At 39.9% G+C, this 13,259-nt stretch overlaps 2 protein-coding genes across 2 annotated transcripts in view; both read left to right on the top strand.

The window, feature by feature from the left end:
* The window catches only part of LOC140941399 (inactive serine/threonine-protein kinase 19-like), a 30,018-nt gene that overhangs the window by 9,204 nt on the left and 7,555 nt on the right, over nt 1–13,259 (top strand). The gene's annotated exons all lie outside the window — the stretch shown is intronic.
* LOC140940595 (uncharacterized) lies at nt 1,147–7,860 on the top strand. The gene is made up of 2 exons (XM_073389592.1): nt 1,147–2,146; nt 2,906–7,860. The coding sequence occupies exons 1-2, from the start codon at nt 1,147–1,149 to the stop codon at nt 7,843–7,845; spliced, it is 5,940 nt and encodes a 1,979-aa protein (XP_073245693.1). The 3' UTR covers nt 7,846–7,860.

Raw genomic sequence — 13,259 nt, 5'->3', positions numbered from 1 at the left:
GAGAACCTTCATAAAAAAAGATTCCATTCCTCATCGTTGCATATGCTACATAGCCTGGCTGGATTGAAAGTGCAGTTTGCAAAAATGGGCGTTTTTACCGCGTATCAGATGTAGAATCGAAACGGACCCATAGTAAATATAGTTAGATGCTTTTGCGAGGTCCACCCGTCGAATATTCTAATTCCAGCAAAGATAGATACTTTTTGAATAAATGTATATTACTTATTTTATTTATTTATGTATTTATTTTTCAAAACAAAAAATTCAGTCCTGAATTTTTTTTCAGGCTTCTTACGCAATTGCGTAAATTGTATTCACAACTTTATTGGAAAGCTTTATTTGTGGGACTGTAGGAGCAAACAAACATCATTTTTTAACCCTGTTATAATTTGTATAGGTAATAGCATGATTTGTAGTGATATTTGGCATAAATACCAAAAGTGATATTTCGAAATTGTTATACGTAATTTCACGAGCCGTTAGGCGAGTGAAATTTGAGACAATTTTGAAATATGACGAGTGGTATTTACGCCAAATATCACGTACAAATCATGCTATTATTTGTTTATACTACTACCCGCAAAAGGTTTGTAATTTTCACATGTAGGTATTTCAAATTAAGCTGAAATACCACTGCTCCAAGCCAATCAGATTGCAGAAATTTCTCATGTAGTAGTATAAAGCGATTAATTTAGCTTCAGTCTGTTGATCGTATAAGTAAATGTCTATTGTTTATTAAATTCTTATTTGTAGCGATTGTAAATGTCAGTGATTAATCACATGTGATTATCGCTAAATCTTTTTTTAAAAAAGAAATCGAAAATGGGTTAATAATAAGTTTATAGAGCCTGTTCAATGAAATTGCCAGGATAGCAGTTGATTTTAATACTGGTTGAAAATATGATTATCGGTTCTGTGTTTTTCTTACTCGGGGAGTGGCCATTATAATTCCTAGTACCGCTTTATATATCACTTTTCACGATCTATTCTTTGGTGGAACTTTGTACAAGTGAACGTTCAGTCTCATGTAGAAGCTGCGCTCTTAGGATTGGCTAAATTTATGGTACGTTTTTTGTTTAGATTATCTGAAAAAGATTGCTCTTACGATAAAAGTGGAGCTACGTGGCTGACCTTACAATCTTAACCATGGCGGAGTCAAGTTCCTCTACACCAGAGTTTTCAGTAGAACAACATACTACACCTGAGTACAAAAATTGGCTTGCCTTAGGACATGCTTTAACAACAGTACTTTGTCATGGTCTTCGCCCATTTATCAACAGAGAGATGAACGCTTTCTATACATACGCGACTGCAACACTTGCAGCAGCTGTTCCTTGTTCTTGTGTCGTCGTCGCAGGAAGAAGACCAAATCAGTACCATGACATAAGAAGCTGTGCATGGGCCAACTTCCTGCAAAGTCATCATCATAAAGGCAGGCCAAACTGGAAACAAAGTGATCCCGCAAAGTGGAGAGATCCAGTCTTGGGTCCTTGGGAGATAGCCAAACTCTTTCTTCCAGATCTGGGAGGACACGCCGTAGAGTGCGTAGATGATATGGACGTCACTGGAATCTTGAACCTGATGGACTGGTGTGATCACTTTCGACCAATTCCTCGAACACTGATCGAAGACGTCCGTGATATTCGGAATCACAAGTGGGTACATGTGCCGAAGCTGGAGTTGACCGAAGCGGACAAGGCAAACGCCTTTGCATCCATAGAAAGTTTTCTTCAGGTTCCTTCCTTAAGTCACGACCAAGATGCTCAAAAAGCTCTACGTGAGATCCAGACACTCAAATGTGTGTCAGACTTAAACAATTTTCAGGCCCAAGTTCTAAACCAATATCAAGAAATAATAGAAGAAAAAATCCTAGAATTACAGAGAAAGGTCGATGAAGAGTCCAGACTTCGAAATCGGTTAGAGGGACGCGTACATAACATGCAGGAATTGTTGCAAAACTTAAAAGATATGTTAATAGTCATAATCACCATTCCAAACCTTGTTAAAAGTGGTGCTCTGACTTTGTTCAACAATCTGATCAAGTGCACTCGTGCAATGCGGAAACAGCGGTTCGCACGAATATTGCTGATGATGCTGTTGCTGTGTAGTTGTATCACCGTTCTCGATCCAAGGTCATACAAAGACGGTGAGTAATGCACCGAGTTTTCCATTTTAAGATTGCAATTCATGAAAATTAGCCCTAAAGTTAAGGTACGTAGTCATCGAATTAACGTGGGAGAGCATTGCGCGTCGAGAAACTGAACGGTTATGTAGGAGACTAACGGTAAGGCCGTGTACATGAATTCTTGGCTGCTCAGTGAAGATATAAATCTATGTTTTTGTTAGCATAGAATCCCGCAAAGTTAGGAAACGATAAAAACAAAAGTTAATCAAACTGATGTTCACTACAAAAATATCATAAAAACGCAATAAGAATGTAATAAGAAGACACAACTTTGATCACCTTCCAAATATCTCAAAATGCATGTATTGACAGGAACGGTTACAACCTACAGACGACCCTTTCCTTATGCACATCTCCTTAATGGAAAGACCTGATTTTAATGGGACTTATAGAACCACCACCTCGTTAGTGCAGGCATCTTGGTATTTTGTAAGAGGTTGCCTCGGTATCCGTTTGGTACCCGCACTAGGATGTTCCAAATAAGAATTGCCTTCTATTGACCTATTAATTATACCTTGCACAAGATAAAAAAAGGAAACAGTCTGCTCCTTAGCTTTCATACTTCTTATCTTGTGTCACACTACAGACGTTTCATTGGAGATCCCAGTAGAATAAAACCCTGAGACGTTTACCAGTGCAGTATGGGGTTATAATATACGTGTAATGAAACGGTCCGTGTTGCTTCATTCCAGCAATTGTGTTGACTATTCACCTTTACAGGGTGTCCTGCGGAAACAGGTGGAGTTCCAATCGACACCAAAGATATCAGCATGACGGAGTACTTGAAAACGGCTAGCGGGGAAACCTTCATCGGGCGCCATTGGCTGTATAGAGAGGTCGAAGATTCGCTTAAGGATGATAACGTGGCTGGGGTGCTAGTGATAGGAAATCCTGGTGCGGGTAAATCCGCTTGGGCCTCTCAGCTCATTTGTTCTCGAACAACAAGCTCTACAATCCATGCTCATATTCTCGGTTACCACTTGTGTAAGTACTCAGACAAAAATACACAAATGGCAGGAAAGTTTGTTCGCAATTTAGCGGAGATGATAGCCCGCAGGTTTCCTGAGTATGGTTATCTCGTTTCTAGTAGTTCTTACATTCAACGCTCTTTTGATCTGGACTGTATCCAGAATCAGGATCCTGTGGGTTGTTTTGAGCAAAGTATCCTTACTCCGCTGAGAAACCTAAAAAATGAACCGACAAGCAACTGGTTTATCATAGTGGATGCCCTAGACGAGTGTCTTTCACAAGGTGAAACAGGTCAAAGCATTGTTTATCTCCTAAACAACAAAATTAATCGGTTTCCACATTGGTTAAAGCTCATCATGACTTCACGAAATGAATCTGAAGCCTTACTGCGTTCAACAAAAGTAACGAATCTAGTCATTGATCCCGAAGATTCTAGAAACCTGGAGGACATTGAAATTTTTGTGATGACAAAACTCTATCAACCTAGTCCTTTACTGCACCGCATAACGTCCTGGTTCGGAGATGACAGTATCGAAAGTACAACAAAGGTGGCAGCTGCATTACTTAGCAAAAGCCAAGGAAACTTTCTGTTCGTTAAAGAGTTGCTTAACCATTGGGAACACTCGAGACACGAATTAGGCAATGGATATGCCTTGCCAAAATCTTTGGAAGACCTCTACCGCAGTTACTTTGAAAGACTTTATCCTAGGCAAAGAAACTTTAGTCCTGCTCGGCGTGTTTTGGAATTATTGGTTTCGACGTTTGAACCACTTGCTGAAAAAGAAATCTTTGAAGTACTCAGAATGAAAGAGAGTGACCTACACAAAGAATACGATTTCAAAAATAGATTGAAAGAGCTAGGACACTTTCTGAAATACGGAGAAAACAATACAATCACGCTTTATCACCTGTCACTAGCTGATTGGTTAACTAACGAAAATAACGAGAAGTTCTTTGTGAGTAAAAAGAATGGACACGAGATCTTCTGTGGCTACTACATCAATCTCATAAAAGACGGGGATAAAAGTACTCTGTTGAAATATATTCTCTTTTTGGCCCAACACATTGCATTCGGCGGTTGGAAAGAAGCCTACATCAAAGAATTTTTAAATTTTCCCTCCCAGACAGTCAATTCGTCAGATCCGCTTAGTAACAGAACTCTGCTGCATTTGGCCGCGACAATTAACAGTACAGATGTTCTGAAACTGTTATTACGACATTTTAGCAGCATTGATGGCGTTGATAAGCGTGGATTTACACCCGCGTTTTTGGCAGCACAGCATGGACTTGTAGATAACCTTGCACTGTTGGTAAAAAGAGGTGCCGATGTGAAACAGAAAGCCGAGTCAATCATTGCATTTTATAAAGACAAGACAAGGGCCGTCTTTGAAGAAGTCAAAAGTGGTTGCTCTCAATCATATTGTGGTCCCGTTGCAGACATGCCATATAATCAGATCCAATCTGAATTCCCTGATTCCTCAATGCTCCATGCCGCAGCCCAAGGAGGACATGTAAGCGTTGTTCGTTTTCTTCTTGCTAACAATGCTACAATTTCGGCTTTGAATGGTGTTAACCTGACCCCAATACAGTTAGCGGCAGAAAACGGGCATCTTGAAGTTGTTAAAATTCTGTACGAGGCAGGCGCAATAGCAGATCAAACCGCTCTACATCTCGCAACTGAAAACAATAGATTGCAAGTAGTGGATTTCCTCTTAAACGCTGGTGCCAAAGACGAATGCCCAAGATGTGATGGCTACTTTTACTGGCTGGATCAAATGTCAGAAGGACGAAGTCGATTTTATGATGACAAACATTTAATTCTATGTCAATCTTCACTTCACACTGCTGTTGCCTTAGGATACGAGAATATAGTTTCTCGCCTTCTTTCCGAAAATAAAAATGCACTAAATTGCTATGATTATTCTGGGAGATCTCCACTTCACGAAGCCGTTCGAAAAAAGCAAAGAAAGATTGCTGATATTTTGCTTGGGAAGCAACCGCAGATGATACACTACAAGTGTAAACACTGGCAAAAAGTCGACTCATCACAGCTTAGTTATAGGGAGCAAACTGAATACAATACAGATGTATGTCATTGTGGCTATACTTCTCTCCATCTTGCAGCAAGGTATGGCCACCGGCAATTGGCGATATCGCTTATTAGAAAAGGTGCTCGTGTTAATGACCGTGACTGCAGCGGAGCGACAACCATTCATGTGGCTGCTTGCCACAATCATAGTGGCTTGATTCATTTATTTTCTCATCCAACTGTCGGGGGGGACATCAACGCCAAAACTCTAAATGGATCTACACCTCTTCATAGCGCTGCAGCTTGTGGAGCAGTCGAGGCAATTAATCATATCCTCTACAAGGAGGTAGACCCGTCGGTTGTTGATGATTACGGCCTGACGGCACTGCACTACTCAATCCGAAATATCAAATCGAGTGAACTTAGTCGAATAGTGTACCGCAATTACATCGCTCGTGGTGGAACCTTGATTCCATTTGTAACAGATCGAAAGGGTCATTTGTCTAGCTTTTTTTCAGACAAACAACAAATAAAAAGTACCGACCGTTTAAATTGGTTAGATATCCTTATTAGGTTAGTTTTTACAGACACTAATATCGATGCCGTTGATACTAAAAGGCAAACAGCATTACACATTGCTGCCCAGAATGGATTAGCTGACGCTGTTAACGTTCTTCTTCAGATGAATGCATCACTGGAGAAAAAAGACGTTAATGGGAAGACACCACTGGCACTGGCTGTTGAAAATGCGCCCCGTGCAATTGTACCATTTGATTTACATTCTCTTACACCTTTCGGTTTAGGGACCATTATAGAAGATTTGAAAGGGGCTTTAAGAGATCACGAAATGGCCGTTTTTCTTCTTCTTCGTCGTGGCGCCTTGCTTGGGAAATGCAAGAAGGCAGAAGGTAGCTTGCTACATCAGGCAATCCTTAACAAACAGCCTTACATCGTTCAACTGCTATTACTAAAGGGAGCGAGTTTAAGATGCACAGATAGCCTTGGGCGAACACCCCTTATAACTTACCTTCAAACTGGCGGGGAATTTATAGATGTGCTTCTCCAAAACTTTATCCCTTTTGTTCCAGTTGAATGTGGAAGGCCTTTTAACTATTCAGTGTATCATCTTTTAAGCTATCGCACCCCGACAATTAAAGATGATAATTTTTTCTACGTCAAAGAATGCAGTGGATATGATAACTTGGTTTGTGAAATAAAAAATGGTGCTCTCGCTGAAACTCTTGAAAGACACCCTAAAAAACATAGCCTATTAAGTTCCTGCCTAGATGCTGAGGGATTTACACCGCTACACAGAGCAGTACAAGGAAGCAATCTAATAGCAGTTCGTTATCTCCTTGCAAATGGTGCGAATTCTTCTGTTTTAAGCCCCCATGGACATGATGCTTTAACACTGGCTGTACTTTATGCAGGGACTAAGAGGCGATCGTGGGAATTTCGCATAATTCAGAGAGAAGGTACTGAAAAAGATAAAGTGATACAGGCCCAAGAAACTTCCATTGATCTTCTTCGTTATGCAATTAAAAGACGGGGATACCAAATGGGATGTGACTCTAGCAAGCCAGAACTTACTTTTTATCACTTAGCAGCTTTTTATGGTCTTGTGGAGTTTATACAAGTTTTGTTCGAGGAAAGTGATTTGCACGCCCTAAACGTGAACTGTCCTAATTCAGACGGAATAACACCAATGTACCTAGCAAAACTTTTCGAAAATAATAACCCAAGTCAACGTTACGATCGTTGGAGACAGATCATCAAGATAATTAAAGGACATGGAGGCGAGATGCGATATCCAAGGCAGGATGCCGAATATCACTTAATGTACAGACGTTTTTATGGGGAGTTTACCTTAGAATTGAGACCTGAACAATTCCGCTTTATAATATCGCTTAAAGGGTTGTATGGCAGTGAGAGACCTATGGTGCGTTGTTCATCCGGTCTTCCTTTTAAGATTCAAGGAGAATTAACAGCTGAATTAAAACATCTTCTGCATCAGTCTCTGCTATCTTTAATACAATTAGAAAAAGCTATGGGACAGCTCCCATATCAACATAAGTCGAGGTTCCAAAGAAACATAAAACGGTGTTTAAGAGAGGGAAGACTACTAAATCAGTACTTTTTGAGAATGACAAAGATCTCTATGTTTTTTAGTATAGAGGATATTGAGGTGGAGAGAAAGAAGTTTCAAGAAAAACTCCTCGCCGTAATGAGGACGCGACACGTTCAGCTTAAATACTTTACCTGTATGAAATCATTGTATAATATAAAGTTAAAACCATTTTTTGATGCAAAAACTGCGCTGAAAACTCACCCTCGAGAATACGAAAAAAATTTTCTTTATTTTTACCTTTCTTCAATCTGTGAAAATATCTGTGATGTCTTACGACGTGCTTTTTACAGCAGAGACAGGCCATTGGATTTCACATTTCATTGGGACGACCTTTACGGTTCTCCTAGTTTTGTCAGCGAGAGGCTGAATACTCTCTCGGGAAGTAGCTCAAATACCCTACATCGGTTTAACCCCGAGTGGCCACTGGAGTTTCTTGTTAAACGTTTTCACGGTGTCTTTAGCCAATATGATTATCTGCGGACTCTTCAATTGGAGAAGAGTCCACTGAACGGTACCCACCTACCACTTTCATGAAGAAAGAAAAGCTATAAGCCGGATTTGTCAAGAAACATCAAATGGCTATGCAGGCCAAAAAAACGTTAAGGGGGAGCTGACCTGTCTAAATGTCACGGCAAAAAATCCGAATTAAACTAACTGGTAAATAGTTTCTTGGTACTGTACGCCAATAAACTGCAAATATTTTTAAACGTTCAAATATAAATAAAGAAGTTGTTTTATGAAGGCTGCCTTCCCTTTGTCGAATGAAAAAAATATTGAAATATTACCGTGTTTTTTCTTTGCATTAGAGCGATTTTTGTTTGACCGTTGTTCAGTAGCAACTCGGTACGGCAATAAACACATCGAAGACTTAGCAACTAACAACATTGCATCATGGCGGATCATACAAAACACAAGGTCTCGCACCCGAACACGTGACGAAAGCGTCACTTTCGGTATACTACATCCCCTCGTCCATCCCCTCAACTTTGTAATCAGCTTCATAATGCCTTACAGCTAATGTCCAGGTGTCTAGCTAGAGTTTTCAATGTCTTTTAAAACATAAACAAAGTAACGTAGTAATATCGGAGCTCTGGCGCAGCACCATGGGTAAGTAAATCTACCCATCCCAGAAAATCTGGTAATCACGTGACCGACCGACCGACCGACCGACCAACCGTCCGTCCGCACCACAGGCATATCAATGTTTACTCTCACACTTTCTAGCTACTTTGGGAGCCCAGGAGAAAGCTGATTGCACATCAATGTTGTCATCAATTGACAGCTGTCAAAACAGGGTATTCGCTGACCATTATCACCTGACCGTATCGCGGGCTCAGGTGTCGACCCATCAAGGTCGAGTATTTTTTTGAAGTTATCCGCTGACAATTTACTCGTTTTCAAATGATCGCAGGCTCACGTTTACTTTTTTCATTCATATTAAATATGTTGTGTTTATGTCAGTATCGCCCCGCACTATTACGATTTTGATTTCAAAGTGACCTCAGACGCAAAAATTCAGCCAGTTTTTTTAAAATACAGGCGGGAAAGACCTTTTCTAACCATGGTCACGTGTTGGTCACGCTCCACGTCCAATTTTTATGCTCTGATTGGTTAAAATTTGACAGGTGAGTTCATGCGTAAAATTTATGCACCATCTTGAAAGTTGTTTACTTTGACAGCTGAAGCTGACAGAGTTTTGTGTCAACTTTGTGATGTTTATAACTGTCTTTTTCCACTAAATGTACAAAGTGAAATTCAGCTGCTATCAAGAGTCTTCTGTTATTCATGGCTAGTTTGTTTATTGGGTTTTTGGTTGAGAAATACGTCGCTTTGGCAAAGTCGGAAATCCGATTCGGATGGCATCGTTTTCGTTTTTCACCTTGCTTGATGCGTAAGACGGTTGAAAAGTCTGAAGCGGTTCTGGCCTTACTTGATAGTTTTCAGTGCATCTCAAAAGGTAAGCCTGAGTAATTATTGTATTTGTTTGTTTTTTATATCTAATTTAATGAAGTCGAGCGTAGTTTACGCGGCTATTTGGTTTATGCACGTTTGTAAGATTTGAGACAATGATCTGACCGAGAGTGACCGAGTATCAGGTTTGATTATCAGCTTATGGAACTTTAAAAAGCCTTTAGACATTTTCTCACCGCAAATAGAAAGAAAACGTTCCAAAGAATATTTGGTTACAATTCTGGCTGTAAAAGAAAGCTTTGAGCGATTTTCTTGCCTCGAGTTCGTCTTTGAAAAAAGCAAACACCGGGAAGCCGGCTTAAAACGTAAACAAGGATTTTCAGAGACACTTTACATTGTAATACTTGTCTTCGTGAATGAAAATTGTTGTCTCTGTATATGTTTCACCGAATTATTTTCCCTTTCTTTATTGATTGTAAGTAGTCTCTTTTGCAATTTTAATCGCTGTGCCGTTTGTTTTCAGTCGCTCATGAACATCGCTTGCAAGAGTAGTCAAAATGCTGCGCGTATCAAACGCTTTTGAAGATTACAGATCTTTATAATAAATTCTTTATTGTGCTGAAGCGTATAACTATATTAATCTTAATTTAAACAGTCGACTTGTCAAAAGTGAGAACTGGCTAGCCGTATAGGTGATTTTGGAAATTTTTTTGACGATTTCGCTAAAAGCCCACACGTGCTTTGATCGTGCTGAATATTGAATGAGTGCAATTCGTATTGCAAAATTGTGAAACACTGCATTCTGTCCGAGGTCTGTATGATGAAAACGGCGCAGGTGTTTTCCAGGCCTAATCTACTGTGATCAAGAGCCATTATGGCTCTTAAATGTGATCGAAGATGATTGCTATTTTTTGGGTGTACATATAAAGGCTATCAACTCGATGTAAGATGAAGTTCACTCTTAGCTTGGACTGTTTGCAAATTATTTTTCTCGAAAATCACGTAGTCTTTCCCTCAAAAGTCACATGAATGTGCTCTAAAGTTAACTGATTTGTGGAATACAAGTTTATTGTTTGATTTGAATTATAAATTCGAGTTAATAGGAGCTTCGCTTTTAGCCCTGGCTAAATCTATATATTAGCTTCATAATACCTTACAGCGAATGTCCAGGTGTGTAGCTGCAGTGTTCAATGTCTTTTAAAACAAACATATACTAACTCGAGATAAAGTTAGAAACAAGACAGAACACGCAAAGTCTTTCATCCAGGAGGGAGGCTGTCTAGCACGAAAAGGCCGAGGAGAAGAGGGAATTTCCGTTGCTCCAGAAGAGAGGGTAGGATCTTGGGCAGCGACTGCCCGAGGTGCCGGTTCAATTTCTTTTGATGCTTCTATGGTTGATGACCCACCCTCCTGTTCTTCCGGGGTGTCAATGTAAGAGTCTGCCCCTGGTCTGCATGGCTGGACAACCTTTTCCATATGGCTTTTGTTGCACATCTTAGGGAGCTTCAGTCATCTTGTAAGCACTGGTGTCCTTTCCACAGGAGGTGTTGATAGCTCGGTGGCTCTCCATTCCTGGTGCGAGCGTCTTCATGAAAAAATTCTCAAATGGTAAGTATGTCATAGTTTTAAATAACCTCTTTCTACGCTAATAGGTCATAATTATTCTGTATTGCAATAACCTTATAACTGAGTCTGAATTCTTGTTAACCGAGGTGTGCCTTATAGGAAAAACGTTAGTTTTTATTCAATTGTTCTCATTATCTGTCTTCTCACTGGTTTATAGCCTACAGTTAATGTTGGAAATCAAATTACTGACTGGTCTGTAGGTTGCACTACTGTGCAATGCACGTTTAGCTGGTCAAACTGTGTTCCATGCGATGGTGTGTCTGTCGTTATTTTCTTCAAAGCGGAAAGAAAGCTTACCAACACATCTTTTTCCAAGGCAGAGCTACCTCGCAAGTCCAGCTGCTATAAAGTTCTGACATTGTGGAAAAGTCTCTGGAGAGTCACACAAGGGAAATCTCAAGTTTTGACTGACTTTTAAAAGGGCATTGAAAAGTCGGCTTTAATTTCTAAGTAAACAGTTTTAGGCTTTAGATTTTGTTGTAAATAGTTTGATATAGTCGGGTACACAGGGAACTAAAATGTAACAGCCACGGGCATTTTTGTCTGATTTTTGGCAACATAGCTATTCTTACTGACTCGAGTGCGCTGATTTCGAAAATCACTGTTGCCGAGCTCAATCCTCTTGTGTCAAGATGGTATTTTGGGTCATTTCATTATGACGTCATTGTCCAAATAAATAAGGTTTCTCCTTTCCTTTAACAATTTTAAGTTTAACAAAACGTAAAATCGCTTTGAATTTGTGATAAGTGTACTGTAAATTTTTTTTTACAGTTTTTACGCTTTTTGTACGAATATTTAGCCGTCACTTGACAAATGACCACGCCCTTTGATATAAAATTCTTATTTCTGGTTCAGTCACTTTTCCGTCAATTTTGAGGAATGAATGTAGACTTGTATTAACAAAAAAGCTGCAGTTAAAAACATGCTTCCAATAACACGTGTTCTAGGTAATTACAAAACCTCTGTTCCTGCACCAAGCACGTTGAAGTAAAAACTTTTTACGGCTAATTGAAAGATGGAAACTAATGAAAGGGTGCCCAGGAATGGCTAAATGTTTCTGGAATAGGAGTGGCGGCATTGTTGTTATCACGAAAACCTCCTCAGCACTTAACAGATGGGTTCTATCCTACAATTAACGGTAATAACAAAACAACAAAGGACAAAGCGACTTGAGTAGTATTCCGTATATTTCGAACGGTCAAGCAGTAAATTGCGTTCTTCTTCGAAGAAGAACGGCTTGAATATTCGAAATATCGGGAATACTCAAGTCGCTTTGTTCTTTGCTGTTTTTTTTATTACAGTTAATGGGTCTTTGTTAAAACGCCAAGATTTGGATACCGTCATTATTATAAAGTTTCTATTCTACAACCAGGGCTGCCATATTATTGGTGCGCTAAATCAACGATTGTGGCCATAACCGCTTGATCCACGGAGAGAGTGCCATGGAAAGACAAAAGGAAGATAATGCAGCGAAAAATGCACTACACCGCAAATCATTCGGGGGTTCTTCACTCAGACAAAAGATCCTGCCTGCAACTTCGGAAATTGAGCATTCTCTTGTCCAATTTGCTCTACGCCGGACAAATTCACATTGAAAAGCTTGTGCAGTATAATGGAGGCGAGCTACATTCTTCACAGACATGCATGAAATAAGAATCGAACGAGATTACAACGTTAATAGTGCTAGAACTAGCTTCGAGAAAAGTAATTCTGAACGTATGCAGCTTATGAATTCAGGAGCGAGGTAAAAATCAAGCCATATTGAAGCACGGGCTAATGCCAGTGCCACAGTCTCTCGCAGAAATCATGAGCCGCACCATGCGAACGGGAAAAAAGTCTTCTTTAACAGACTTTCGAGATAGCGCGAGGTTCGAGTTAGCGAGGGTTCGAGTTATCGGGAGTCGACTGTATATATTATATAAGATATACTAGTGTAATTGCGATTGATTTATTATCATTATCATTATTATTATTATTATTATTATTATTAATACAACTGTCGCGTCGCAGAAATAGAGCAAGGCACATTCACCCCACTGGTATTCACATCGGCGGGAGGGATGGCTGACGAATGCCTGAGATACCATCTCAAGATTAGCCGAGCTATTAGCCTGCTAAGATCCGACGACGGCAGACGTCTGTGACGGCGAGCGGAAGTGAAATTACTGCTAGAAAGACTTCCGGCTGCCGTCGTTGCGAAGTTTCCCGCCGTAGCGGCCTTGTCTGTGACGTGAAGAAGGCCATTTTGCCGTCGCGTGTAAAACGTGAGTAAACTTGATCAAAATAATGCCATTTAAACACATTTTGAGCGAAATTCTTTAGCACTGTTAACAGTTCATTCTCAGTAGACCATTTTTGTCGAATTTCTAAGCGACTTAAACGATTTGAACACGGTATTTAAATTAAATTTG

This window comes from Porites lutea, chromosome 6, assembly GCF_958299795.1.
Source record: "Porites lutea chromosome 6, jaPorLute2.1, whole genome shotgun sequence".
In the NCBI taxonomy this organism is placed as follows: Eukaryota; Metazoa; Cnidaria; class Anthozoa; order Scleractinia; family Poritidae; genus Porites; species Porites lutea.
Note: the sequence above shows the minus strand (reverse complement) of the source record. Positions and strands in the feature narration are given on the sequence as shown.

Excerpts from the sequence above, each read along its gene's own strand:
- LOC140940595 (XM_073389592.1), top strand. The coding sequence starts at position 1,147 with ATGGCGGAGTCAAGTTCCTCTACACCAGAGTTTTCAGTAGAACAACAT. Across the intron at positions 2,147-2,905 it reads TCCAAGGTCATACAAAGACG|GGTGTCCTGCGGAAACAGGT; the intron begins GTGAGTAATGCA and ends TCACCTTTACAG.